General features: G+C 38.8%; 1 protein-coding gene across 1 annotated transcript; it reads left to right on the top strand.

Annotated features, from left to right (window-relative positions):
* Positions 1-1,221: 1,221 nt before the first annotated feature.
* Positions 1,222-10,298, top strand: SPIC (Spi-C transcription factor (Spi-1/PU.1 related)). Its single transcript, XM_009703106.1, has 6 exons — positions 1,222-1,297; positions 2,774-2,800; positions 3,417-3,510; positions 5,169-5,281; positions 6,187-6,295; positions 9,764-10,298. The coding sequence occupies exons 2-6, from the start codon at positions 2,798-2,800 to the stop codon at positions 10,189-10,191; spliced, it is 747 nt and encodes a 248-aa protein (XP_009701408.1). The 5' UTR covers positions 1,222-1,297; positions 2,774-2,797; the 3' UTR covers positions 10,192-10,298.
* The last annotated feature ends 3,404 nt before the right edge of the window (positions 10,299-13,702 follow it).

Here is a 13,702-nt window from a genome sequence, read left to right as displayed (position 1 = left end):
AGGTCAGATTGCATCATCAGAGGGCCTATTCGTACATCATTTATCAGGAAGGAACCCAGGAGGGATCTTGAGGCTCATTCATAATTTTAAATCCAATACACACTTCTACTTCAGGAAAGAACTGAACCATGAAATCTATGTTTTTCCATGTTGCAAAGTAAAGTTAACTGTATGTGGAAAGGAAGTGAATTGTGTAGTCATATTTTGGCCTGAAATCCAGTGCCGAGTCACAATCTGATGTTTTAAGAGCACAGTTGCCAGTTAATTTTCCTTTGTAAGTCCAAGTCATACCAGAGAAGTACTACAAAATGGAACTTGTAGTTCAAAAAACCACATATATTTATTAATATATTTCACTGAAAAAAAGATACTTTGAAACTTTATGGTGCAAATTTTGAAAAGGCAGCTTGCATCTGAAACCATCAGAAATGGTTGGTGCTAACATTGGCTTCAAATTGCTTTCGCTCAGCATTCATAGCCAGGCTAGTTCTTGACTGTGGTTCTTGGATGAGGGAGTATAGGCAAATATTCTAAGAGGTAGTTACTCTTTTACAGCAGTTTCATGGCAAATGCTGAGGAAATTTTATAAAACGTGCCTCTGAAACACTTGGCTGCAAAGAGCTGCGGCACAGCATAGATTATGTCAGCAATAAGAAGTTTTGTACTGAAAAACAGAGAGTTGTCATCCTGTAGGATGCAACATCAGGGCTTGCAGCTGCTCGGAAAGTGTGTGGCGAATTAGCAACTACAGCTTGTCTGAATCTTTACTGAATACTTCAGTAAATGCTTTAGGGCCTGGGCTACAAACATGAGCTTTGAAGCAGAGTTCTGAAATTCCCTCGAACTCTTATTTTGAGGTCTTGTTTGGTCTGCTTCATACACTGAGCTAAGCAGGTGGTTCAGATAAAACCTCAAAGTCCACTGCAGTCTGTATGGGACAGATAAGGGATATAGGGTTTTGCCCTAGACATACCATACTGGTGACAGGTTTGTTAGGATGTGCCATAGCCAAAAGGAATCTCTCCCAGGGCTTAGAATCTGCATGTTTTGGACAACAGTTAAAACATTTAATTTTATTTTATATCAGTATAAATCACCCTTCTTTTGCGGAGAATGAAGAGCCATGCTAGCAGTTTACTATACCTTAACTGTCAAAAAAATCCCTAGCCAAAACACTTCCCTAAAATCAGCTATTTAATGCAGCCCCTTTGCCAGCCCATTGCTGTGGGAACTTGGTCTTTCATTTATTTATGAAACCAGACTGATTCTTGTCTTGCATGTGAAGCTGAAATTCTAGGTAAGTGTCCAGAAGTTTTTTTAAACTTACTTAAGTTGTGACTTTTTGTTTTTTGTTATAATTTCAGCTGTGTAAACGGTATGACCATTCAACAGTACCTTGCCAATATTTGTATATTTTAGGCTTTGAAAGGCATCAACAGTGACTGTCGTTATTCCATCAAGGTTACCAAGTATCAGTTTGGAGTTTGAGTTAGACAAAAGCAATTTAAGGAAAGTGAATTACTTAAAATTAGGGGAACACTATGTGAGGATCTTTACAAAGGAGATTCATGTCTTTAATTTCTACAGCGCTATACCCCAATAATTTGTGGCCACCATTGCAGCTACAGGATTAATGTGGCCCATTCTGGTTTTAGAATAAAATTAGATCAGTTTATCAAAATACTTGTTGCACTGAAGTCAAAGAGAAAAATCCCATCAACTTCAGTGAGGTCAATTTAGTGAATCACCAGGATTTCACCATATACACTTGATCATCAAGATTTAAAAAAACTTCTACGAATTTTGACAGTACTTTATAACATACTTATCTGAGGCATAATTACAAGGTTAGAACATTCATGGTCAGTCTTGAATCAAATTCTTCCTCATTTATATTTACGTATCTTGTCTCTCCTTTGCATTTTAAAACATCACACAGAGACCAATATTGCATCTACTGAAATCACTGCCAAGATGTCCAGTATGTTCAAAAGATTATAATCGAACTTTTAATGAGTAAAATACAGATGTACTGATTATTATATTTACAATTTTGAAATAATAATGTAAATGAGAACAGGAAAAAAACCTGTTAGGCAACAAAACCTGATTATTGTTATCTGTAACAAATATAAATAAAAAAGAGTTACTAAGGAATTCTTTCTGAGTAATCTGTATATAAAGTATAATCCATGTTAAACTGGCTAAAAATGTGTCTATTTTCACTGTTTATTAAACAGTCAAATTTGCTTCTGGAACTCACAATTAGCCTGAGATTTTATGTATATTCATATACAATCATATGCTAATCTGCATTATGAAAAAATCCTAAGCTTGTTTCAACTGTGTCTGCAAACCAAAGGCACTTAAACACTTTCATTTAATTCAGGTCAGTATTTTCTTTGGGAAATTAGTAGTTGTGCTAGCTAAGACTGAATGCCAGCGACAACATATTTTCACTTCATAATGTCTTTAAAAGTGTGTTTACAATGATGTGGATAATAATCTGAAAGTTACAGTATTAATGAAACTGGAAACTTGAGTAACGAAAAATAGTATGAATTTAAAGAAAAAATACAGTGTTGCAAGCATTTAATTTCATTAAAATACCACTTTCTAATCCTAAATTGCTTTTATCTGGTTATTAAATATATTTTATTTTGTCACTGGAAATAATACAGAGTTGTTTCATTTAGTTAATTTTATTTATACTGAGACAATTATTGTTTATTTTGAAACACACAATTTTAAAAATATTGTTTATTTTAAACAGGATTCAAGTTTTGATATCTAAATAATGGTAAGTCCACAATGCCTTTCATTTAAGAGCTTCAGATATCCTACAGAAAACTCTTAGGCAAACTCAGATTTGGGGGGATATTTTAGCTTTTTAGGACAAGGTGTTCTAAAATTATAATCAACAGTTTTCTGAAAATCCACACTTGGTTTCCTATACTGGCATAGTATAGCATTTTCTCTGTATAACCACTTCATAACTTGTGCATAATTATTTTTGTTGTATCAATGTTATTGAATGATAACTTTGGCTTCATAAATCATGTTACACAAGTGATACATACCTCTGTATTAGATACTATAAAACACTCCAATAGCAGTGACACCCTTTATGTAAACTTCTGCTGCAAATTAAGGAAATGAACCTTGAAACATTTGCACGAGTGAGTAATGTTACCCGTGTGAGTTGTCCCACTGACCTCAAAGAGACTTCTCAAAGGAGTGAGAACTTTCTCATAATAGTAAACGATTATGGTAATGCCTCAGTGCCTGGAAAACACTTACTCCAGGAGGATGTATATTCTACATAATCACTGTATTTATTTGGGATTTTCCGACTGACAGTGTTGAAAGAATCAGTGTGGTCTTTTCTGGCTCCTGACAGAAAAATGTTCTTGCAGAGTTTTCCTGACCAAGACGTACTGGGCCAGGCTTTCGAAGATGCGCTAGAAGTACTGCAGCAGCACTCTGACACAGAAATGCAGTATTCACCAGGTAAAAAAGACCATTGTTCTATTTCATTTACCACTTTGTGTTTTTACAGGAAAGTATATCTTGAAGCACATAGGTAGGAGAGTAATTTCCCAGAGGTGGATTAATGGGCAGCGGAAGGGTATGTTGGGAGGATGGAAAGGGGGAAGAATATTTTGAGTGTTTCCACCCCTCCATTAGTACTGCCCAGTGTGGCGTGCATCTTCCGTGTCACAGCACAGGGAAATTGTTGGACAGTCCCCTTCTACCTTCCCCCCAGTACTAGCCTAGGTGCATTGAGCTCACATTTCCTATAATCAGAGGATATATGACCATAGTGCAACAGCCATTTTCCAGTTTTAGTGTTTTAATTGAAAAATGCCTTTCTGTTATGCTGTGGATAAACTCATATAATAATGAATTCCAGTGAAAAAAAAAAAAAAAACAAACAAAAAAATCAAGAATCCAACAGGTGAAATTAATTTCCACAATTACCTTTTTTTACAATAAAATATGAATTTTACATATTTTTATGCAGAAATTATAGTTTCAGTGTGGATAATTAATAGAAAAATGTTCTTGACTTCAAGATTTTTATACTTTACAAAACTTAAAATACAGGCAAGCTGTAAATTGTTCCCATTCAGGCAAGGTTTTGGCAATTAAATTATTATAAAATTTAAAATCTGTGTTTGATGTTTTTACATTGTAAATAGAAATGGAAAGAAAGAAAAATAGGAGGCTACATCACAAACTGTCTAAGTCCAGAACAAAATATCTACTGTCTTCTGTGTGGAACACATTTCATGCAAGAAAGTTAATTTATGTATTATCTATTATATACTGCAATGTAAATAAGACCAATTGGGGTATGTCTTCAGCTGTTGTTAATAAATTTTTGGCTCCACTCCATTGGTAATTTACACATGCTGAGGGACCCACTATGTATAATTACTTGCAATGTTCTTGCCTGTATCTGTTGTTAGGGCCAAAGGAGAGAGGCATTAAACACTTGCAACCGTTTAGTATGTCCCACATTTCCACTTGCAATAGATGTGCCCTCCAAAATCTTCTGACCACCTGCAGTGCATCATATTCCAAGAGCCTCAGTCCAGTGTTCTCCTCTGTTTCTTTTAAACATCCTTAGGTCTTGAATTCCTTCCGTGTCATCCTTTCAGGCACTCAAATGCTCTGATGCTCCTTCACTTCATTCACGATTGGAGACTCTGACTGGCATTGTACTAATGCCCTGCAGAACTGCATCACATTCCCTTTTCCTTTCTAATGCATGTATTATAGTAGTCTATAATTATCACATTCATTATGTTTGGTGATCTGTTTGTCCCTCCTTTTTCTATTAACCAAACTATTTCATGATACTATGAAGTATCTGACATTTTATCTTAACAAATATTGCTTTTCATCATGAAGGCAAAGAAAACCAGCCCAAGGGTGTGATTAGCAGTAATGGTACAGATTATGTTGGATAACCTGCTGATATGAAACATCTCGGCTCTGGAGACTTTATTATCTAGAAGGCAGCCATAGGACAAATGCTTTTTGACAGACCTAGCAGCATGTTAGATTGTATGCTGCTGTTTTGTTTGTTTGTTTGTTTGTTTTTTTTCCTTCTTCTCTCCCTTTTACTCACCCAGTTTTTGCTCCATCCTCCTAATTCTCAGGTTATAAAAATTGCCTGACCTTGATCAACCATCACCACCACCTCCGAGCAAGTCCCAGCTACTCTGCAGCACCATCTACAGAGGATCAAGGGTGCAGCTGGAGAAATGTCATTGTAAGTGAACAGAGTCAGGCATACGTGGAAAATTGGCTGCCCATTTGTGATTTCTAACACAAATCATTTTGCTAACTCTAACAGAAATTTGGTCTGTCCAGGCACGATTCAGATGAAACTGCCTTGGGAAATATTTGCAAAACATGTTTAATAGTCTCTTTTTAGGAGCCATTTTAGCTGTTTGCCTCTGGTGCTCTTCTGTGGTTCACCATGTAACATAACAACTAACAAACAAACCTACTAGTACAATAGGGAAAAGGCAGAGAACAACAACTTCCAACTTCCGCGCAGCTTCTGCCACTGTGAGACAGTACCATGCCTTTGATTTCTTCAACAGCAGTTTGCTTTAAGAGTGCTGGAAAGATCAGCATTATCTGGACTGTGAGCTCAGCTTCAGCCTGCAGAGTCCATATTCATTCTTAAAAACTCTTGGAGTGTAGCCTCCAGGAGTGATGGAAAATGAATATTGCAGGGGAGATAATTTCAGGTAAATAGATTCCACAAAGCCCCATTGTCACCCAGCAGGTTAGTGACAATGTGACACAGAAATTACAGTCTGTAGGGGCCACTGTCCAGGTGGCCCTTGACTTTTACTGACTCTGGACACAGAATCCACTGTTCCTCCTCCGCTTCCAGCAGAAGGGTTGAAGGTCCAGAGTGAGGCAATTACTCTGTTTTCCCTCTTAATTTCTCTGCTGGTGGGCAGTCCTTCCCACCAGACATAAATTAGTGCTGCTTGTTACTGGTACAGTATACTGCCTCTCTTCGTGGCTGAGAAAAGTCTTCCATGGGTGAGGTGACGAAAGGTTGCATTTTGAAGGCTTCAGGCAACTAATTAATACAAGTGTTGTTTTCTTCAGACAGTATTCTCTATTAGTAACTCTTTGTTGTCTTAATTCTTGAAGAACAGTGCAGCGGATTTTTATGCAGATGAGACTGTCTACCATACACTGCAGAATACTCCAGAAAGCCAAGTGATGCATGCTGCTGCTGGCCAGCCAAAAGCAGGGAAAGGTGTGTAGAAAGAGTATATCTTGAGATGTACATTATGTTACTTTAAAAAATCTCTTGGAAAATCATGCTTTCTCTTTTTCCTAATTTTTTTTACCTTTAACAGGAAAAAAAAAGTTAACATTTAATAGTAGCTAGAATACAATTGCTAGTGTTCAATTCCTATCTGCTAAATCTAATAAAGTAAGGTAAATCTGTTAAAATCTTGTTCTATCCTCTTGTTTAGTACATGGAAAAACAAACCAGAGGTGTGTTTCTCTCCCAATCATCTGGAATGAAGTCTGATGCAGAGAAGTAAATCTAGCCATCAATAACATCTTTGTCCACTTTAATAACTTATTTTATTTCATATGGTCCAACAAGGAGTGGTTTTCTTGAAGGTTTTTCACATACATGAATAGTTTTGCACCTGATTTTATGCTTTTCTTTCTTTACTTTTCAAATTACCTCTTACCTTTTATGACTTCCATTGTGCATTTTTGTAGCTGTTTTTGTGCTGCTTTTGGTTAACTTTACTTGAATGGGTATCTATTTTGCAAATAGGCTGGATGACATTGATCATTACAGTACTTCATTTGTTTATTGCATTCATTCTTTGTGTTTTGTTTGGGACACTGTCCTTTCTATGACTCTGCTAGATGAGATTTCCACAGCTTCCACTCTGAGCTGTTGTACTTACATTTGACCATGGGGTCTTTTTGAACAGCTTCCTGGTTTTGCTGCTTTTTGAAATCCCCTTCTCTCAACTTTAACCACATGGTGTCTGTTTTTGGTATCAGCTCTTCCCATTGATGCTGAACACTGCGGTTTTTGTTGTTTAATAGCTACTACTACTACTACTATTACAAATTCCTTGGGACAATGGGAAGAGTAGACTCTCCTTTTAAGTTCCGTACTTCTAGTACTTGAAATTCACCATTGCAAGTGAAAACTTTCAATCCAGAAATCTTGGTTTTCTAAGTCTTACACAGTGTTGCACTGGGGAATTTTACATGTCAGTACCTGAATTCACCTTCAGTTGTTACTGGTCTGTTAAATTTCATTTCCTATTTCATATTTCTTTTACATTATTATCAATCTTATTTCCCCGAGTGCCATACTGCATAAATTTTCAGAATGACTGACTATTCTTATGGGGTTTTTTTGTGACTTCTTATGGGTTTCTTTGTGTCCATGGTGATATTCCTGCCAGAAGCTGCGATTTGGGGGACTATTTCCACTACACCTAAACAAATTTAGTCCTCTTGGCTTCTTGCTGAGGCATGAGAGTTTTCTGTACACTAGCAACTAGTGTGGCCCTTAGGAACAGATCTGTAGATGAGACAAACAGTACTGAGGACCCAAAGTCTCTGTTTAAAGTGTTTCACAAGGGTTTATTTAGGGCAAGCTCTAGGCTGGCCACAAGTTCTGAAAGCTACAGTGACTTAGATATGCTTCTGGAAAGCATCTTTGAGTTAGATTTCCTCTGAAAGGAGTCCAGTTCATGCACATCAAGATCATTCCATGATCTGAACTGGAGCTCGGTGAGTGGAGACAATCAAGAGAGATACTTCAGAAATGCATCTGAATTAGACACACCCAGAGAGAATTAGGCTGCTTCGGGACAATTCAGCACAGAAATCTAATGCAGATGCTCTGAAACACCTTCTGGAGTAACCTGCCGCTTTCCAGTGACCACACAAGAAACCTGCAGACGCTAGCCTGCTAGCTTAGGCTGATGTTTAGGGCCTGGTAACAAACACCTTAGCTTAACAAACAGCACTAGCTTATGCAATGAGGTGCAGTACAAATATCTGTGAACTAACCCTAGCTCAAACTGGTGCATCCACATTGTGTAGCACTTTGGAGATAACAGCTGGACTCTAGAAACATAGCTGCATAAACACATAAGAGCAAATAAGCCCTCTCAAACCAAGACATCAGCTAGAGACCATGTGTCTAGAAATAAAAGCTTGGGCAGAAATGACAGCTGAAGTAAGAGGACAGACAGCATGAAACTAGATACTGCTGCAGACATGGCTACGCTACCTTTTTCCAGCTGAGACTCAGTCCGCAGTAGTCTGTGGATTTCCCCCTGATCTTACTTCTTCTACAATAGGTTCATAGGTTTATAGGATAATTTGGGTTGGAGGGGACCTAAAGAGGTCACCTACTAAGAACTGTGTACTCTGACCCAGGCAGTGTCCTCCGTTGGTTTGCTTTTAAGCTTCTCATCTTGGTAATACTATGTGTATTTCTAGTAGAATATGTACTTCTAGTCACAGTCCAATTTTTATTTAGATAATGAAACTTTATTAATTTTTTGGAAAGTACCTCTGATTTCAGGCTCTTCTTCTTCCTAGTCTGACTGTCACTTCTCTCCTCTTTCCTTACCACCAGATGCAGAATTACTGTCATCCCTAACAGATGTCTTGTCTTGATCTCAGTGTTCCTTAGCAACTGTCACTTTTCCCCCATTCCTAGTTTAAAATAAACATGCAAGAAAAGACTTTATGAACTTTAGGTGCAGCTGCTTGTTTCCACTTTGGTTAAAGTGGAAGCCATTCTTCTGCATAGACTGTCCTTTCCGCAAAATGTTCCTCTTTGTCTCATAATCTTAAATTCTTCCTCCTTACAGCAGCTTCTTGGTCACCCTTGGCTTTGTGAAGGGCACTAGAAGTACTTCAGAGAGAGGGATCCACAAGACCTAAGTGAACCTCAATAAGCCTTACTAGTAAACTTCAGTTTGAGAGCTGAACCTGTGGGGAGAAGCACTTAGTTAACTGACATGTATTGCAGTACTGAGCTTGCTTTATTCTGCATGGGAATGCAAGTTGACATTTCTGACATTTTTAGGGAACTACAGGGTACCAGAAGGTCTAACTCCTTATTGACTAGGTGAGGCTTATGGTTCAAACCCAGTTTGCTCTTCCCACTCACCCACTCACTGTTTGTTATATCAGAGACTACCTTGCATCCCCAAAACCTTCCTGAAACAAACCTGACAAAATTGAGTCCTGTCAAAATCTTTGAGTTTTGATTAAGCAGGGAAAGCATTTATTCAAAAACATTTAGTTTGGCTCTCCAGAACCTCTTTCCTGCACTGTCTGAGGATGTAATTTCCTGGTGTGGGTTGCTTGACCATGCATCTGCACAGCATGTGTCTGAAGGCTGTTGAAAGTGGCTTCTAAGACCTAAAACACAGTGAAGTCACTACATATTTGCCATGATCCCCAAATAATCTGCTTGTGAAACTCTAATGACCAAATCCCTTTCTGTCACCACAGATCGGTACATGTTTCAGAACTATCATCCCATTTGCTGTTGTTGGTCTTCCATTGAATAATTTATACTGACCTTTAAATTTTTGACAAGGTATTAGGTTTACCTATGCTTTTGCCTGCAAGATCCTTTCCAGGAAAAAGACAACTGCTCATCTTTAAAAACAAGTGAGAGTTCTGTTCTGACCTTTTGTACTTTATTTCTTAATAGGTAGAAAAAAACTTCGACTGTTTGAGTACCTCCATGAGTCTCTGTATGATCCAGCTATGGCAAACTGCATCCAATGGGTGGATAAGCCTAATGGTGTCTTCCAGTTTGTCTCCAAAAACAAGGAGAAACTTGCAGAGCTGTGGGGAGAAAGAAAGGGAAACCGCAAGATCATGACATATCAGAAAATGGCCAGAGCACTGAGGAATTATGGAAGAACAGGTGAAATCATTAAAATTAGAAGGAAGTTGACATACCAGTTCAGTGCTGTTGTTTTACAGAGACTTGCTCCGTCTTATTTCTTGGGAAAAGAAACAGTTTATCATCCGTACATTCAGTCTAATCAAGAATATCAGTGTGCAGATGATTGGATCAGTTACAATAATTATATGTATAACAATGGTTATGCATTACAGCATGCTAACAGCTAGACAAATCTTTCACATAAACGGGTCTTTGTTAGCTAGTAATACTTTCCAGCACAGGACTCTTCTCTGTACATAGCTTTTCCTTTAAGATATCATACCAACACAGAAAGAGGAGGGTTTAAAAAATTATATTGGCCTAGCTTTGTTCCTTTTGAAGTTAATGATAAATGATCATTGACTATTGAAGAAAACCAGCAGCTGTAGGGCACGTTCTATTCTCCATGATGTTAATCAGAGGAATTACTTCAGATTCAAGCTAGCATATCCAAGATCAGGATCAAGGCTTGTGTCTGTTACTGGACATCAAAAATCCCGTCCTGACAACACTCACTGGAAATTTTATGCATATCCCAAACATTTCCGATCAGAATTTAAATGCTGTTGTACCATAGCGCGTGCACTCCCTATCAGTTGGGTGCATGTGAATTGGAAAGGGAAGAGATTTGCCAACTGCATGAAGCTACTGTCTGCTTTTTTCATCAATGTTCTTTATTAAGAGACATTTTCTGAGTGAATGCCTGGCTGAACTATAGAGTCCACATGAAGGTGCACCTGTTGGCCAAGTTGTTAATTCTTAATCACTTAAATTAACATATCTTAGCACAGATCCTGACATATGGTATTAGGATTGCCAGGTGCACATTTCACTATTGGCAGTGGATTCATTGGGAAAGTGACCATATCATGAGAGGGTTAGTAAAGGATTATGCTTTTCATGAAGTTATTTACAGTTCTTCCCCCACTAATATGAGAAGCTGCACTGTTATCCAGCAGTTCTGTACTCACCTAACAAACATAGCTTTGTTATTTATTTTTGGAGTTATAACTTTATACATATAAATACAATTTCACTTCTCCAGCTCTTTTCCCACATAGAAATGTAGCTGAAAGGCTTAGAGATTTTACACTCTCTTCATGGGGAAGAAGGACTAAATTTAGGTAAAAAGAGAGTACTAGCCCGTTATGCCAGGATGACACCTATAAATCTACTTTTTCTCATACTTCTGTTATCTGATCAACTTGTATCATCATATGAGCTGTCTGTTGTGCCAAAATACTTCCATTCAGCTGCATTCAATTACAAGTTCTGCATTTTGCTTCAAGTGAGTGCAGGCCTGACTATTAATAAAGACAAAATTAATTTCTGTGGACACGTATAAATGGTGGCCTGAGATGTTTGATGAAATTCACTGACTTTGGTAGTTGCACCTTGCTGTAACACCTTCTTACTTGTACAGGGATATAATTTTATGTAATAGACACAATGCAACACACTCTGCTCAAGCAAAGATCAAGGTTTTAAGTTAGCGCTTTGATAAGATGAAAGATGTGTACTCTTAGAAATTTGAAGCACATTAAATACCCTAAAAACAGACCCAGATTTTAAGTCCGTAAACATCTGGCAAAGTAAGAAGGTTGTAACTGTGTTGTTAATATTTCATTTTGAGTGTAGTGTCCTGTAAAATGTAAACATTGCTACAAAATAGACACAAGAATGCCTCTGATCTTATAGAACTGGATCTGGATCCTGCTGTAGCACTGACATCAGTAGGAATTTAATGCTTACAAAGGACTGAGGTCTTTCAGTTGGGATGCCTTCACTATATAAGCACATATGTAAATACAGCACTTCAAATGTCATAATGTACATAACTTCGCCAAGAAACTGAACAGTTTAGTTACTCCACATCTGTCACCCATTGCACGCTGACTTTATGTTATTTACAAGGTTGGTAACATACACCGGGTTAAGAGTCTGCTTTGTGTAAAATGCTTACTTAATCAATATGTTTAGATTCACTTTTCTCAACCTCATCTACTTGTTAAGGAAATAAATACTTATTCAGATTCTGTGTTACCTTTTTAAGTTAGGTATGAATGTTAGCATTTGCTTCCTATAAAACTGGTAACCAGGTGAGGTGTTATAGCTCACAGAGATGAAAGAGAAGAGCATAAGGGGTAAGAAGAACTGAAGGAAATTCAGGCAGAGAAGAAATGAGGCAATCATCATATCTGTGGATAGGAAGAGACAGGTTTCAGCCGCAGGAGTAACCATGGGGACTAACAGTGTTAGAAAGAGATTTCTTTGAAAAAAAATAGAGCCCTCACACCTTCCGCCCCCCAACTGAATGTACCTGGAGAGATTTTAGAAGATCTTACTGTAGTTCTGTGGCTATACAGAAGGATATTTAACTCTGCAAGGCACTGATATTGGTCGTACATACAGAAAAGATTCTTGACAGCTAGCAATGCTTTAACCTAGCAAAGACAGGTTAAATCATAAGCAAAAGCACAAGGTTACCCAATATCTGAAGCGCAGACTTAGACTTACTGAGGTCTGAAATAAGGTGTAGCTGTTTTTAACTGTGCGAGTGTTTAACCACTGAAACAACACACCAGGGGATGTAGTGGATTCATTGTTTCTCAACATCTTTAACCCAAAACCATATCCTTTTCTAAGATGTACAGTACTACAATAAAGTCATGGTAAAGTCATAGCCGTACCACAAGACACAAGACTGAATGTAGGAAATCAGACTCCTGCTAGACTCAGTATTTGCAGGATCCTGTCATGTAACTCCATGTAGGAAATTCAAGGCTATGTATGGAGATCTAAACAGAACTGAGGTGGGTGCTTATAAGGCATTTTAATTCCCAATGCAATCCCCTGTGCACCTCACCCTCCATCCCTCCATCACTGTCCTCCCATCCTCAGCCTCTGCGTTGTATCTCCTCCCTCCCATCTGCACAGGCTCAGACACAAGATGTGATAGTGCCAAGCACCCAGGGGAAACAAGTGAGGCAGCTCCTAAGACGGCAGCTTTATCCCATCCGCATAACTCTGGATAACTGGCCCATTGCCTCCTTTGCTGACTTCACCTTTGTCTCTCTCATACCTCCTCACCCCTCACAAGTCAGACCAGAAAGCAGTCTGCCTGCCCACCCTTCTGCCTGTACTTCACACTCACCTCTGACTTAGAGGCTGCATCTTCCCTCAGAAAAGCCTGGGACAGGGCCTAGGGGTGGGGAAAGAAGCTGGGCTCCTCCCAGCTCCCACACACAGTACCCCACTTTAAAGGATGCCCCAGTCTGAGCAAGGTGCCCCATCCTGAAGTCCTGCATGTAACTAATACTGTGCTTCATGAGGCTTCAGGCACTTAATGAGGACATGAGCCTTTCAGAGTGACGTATACCTCTGAAGGGGTGGCAGAAATCCTTTTGCACAGGTATAGCTAGACATGCGGACAGTCTCCTTGCTCATCCCCTGTGCTGACTTTGCACCCTTCAGTCGCTGTTCAGAGGTGGCAGACAAGACCAGAGACCCTGGGGCGAGGGCTGGGCTGGAGCCTCTCCCCAGCACACAGTTCTTGTTTGCCCAAGTGACAGCAGGCAGGGTATGGTGCCTTGTCTATCTGCTGTACCTTCAGCGTTGTCCTCTGACGGAAGGTCCCTGTGCTACAAGCCTGGCATGAGGTGGGGTTGCACCTTGGTGGAAAGAGCTTTGCCTCTTTGG

This window comes from Cariama cristata, unplaced genomic scaffold, assembly GCF_000690535.1.
Source record: "Cariama cristata isolate BGI_N322 unplaced genomic scaffold, ASM69053v1 scaffold20626, whole genome shotgun sequence".
Taxonomy (NCBI): domain Eukaryota; kingdom Metazoa; phylum Chordata; class Aves; order Cariamiformes; family Cariamidae; genus Cariama; species Cariama cristata.
Note: the sequence above shows the minus strand (reverse complement) of the source record. Positions and strands in the feature narration are given on the sequence as shown.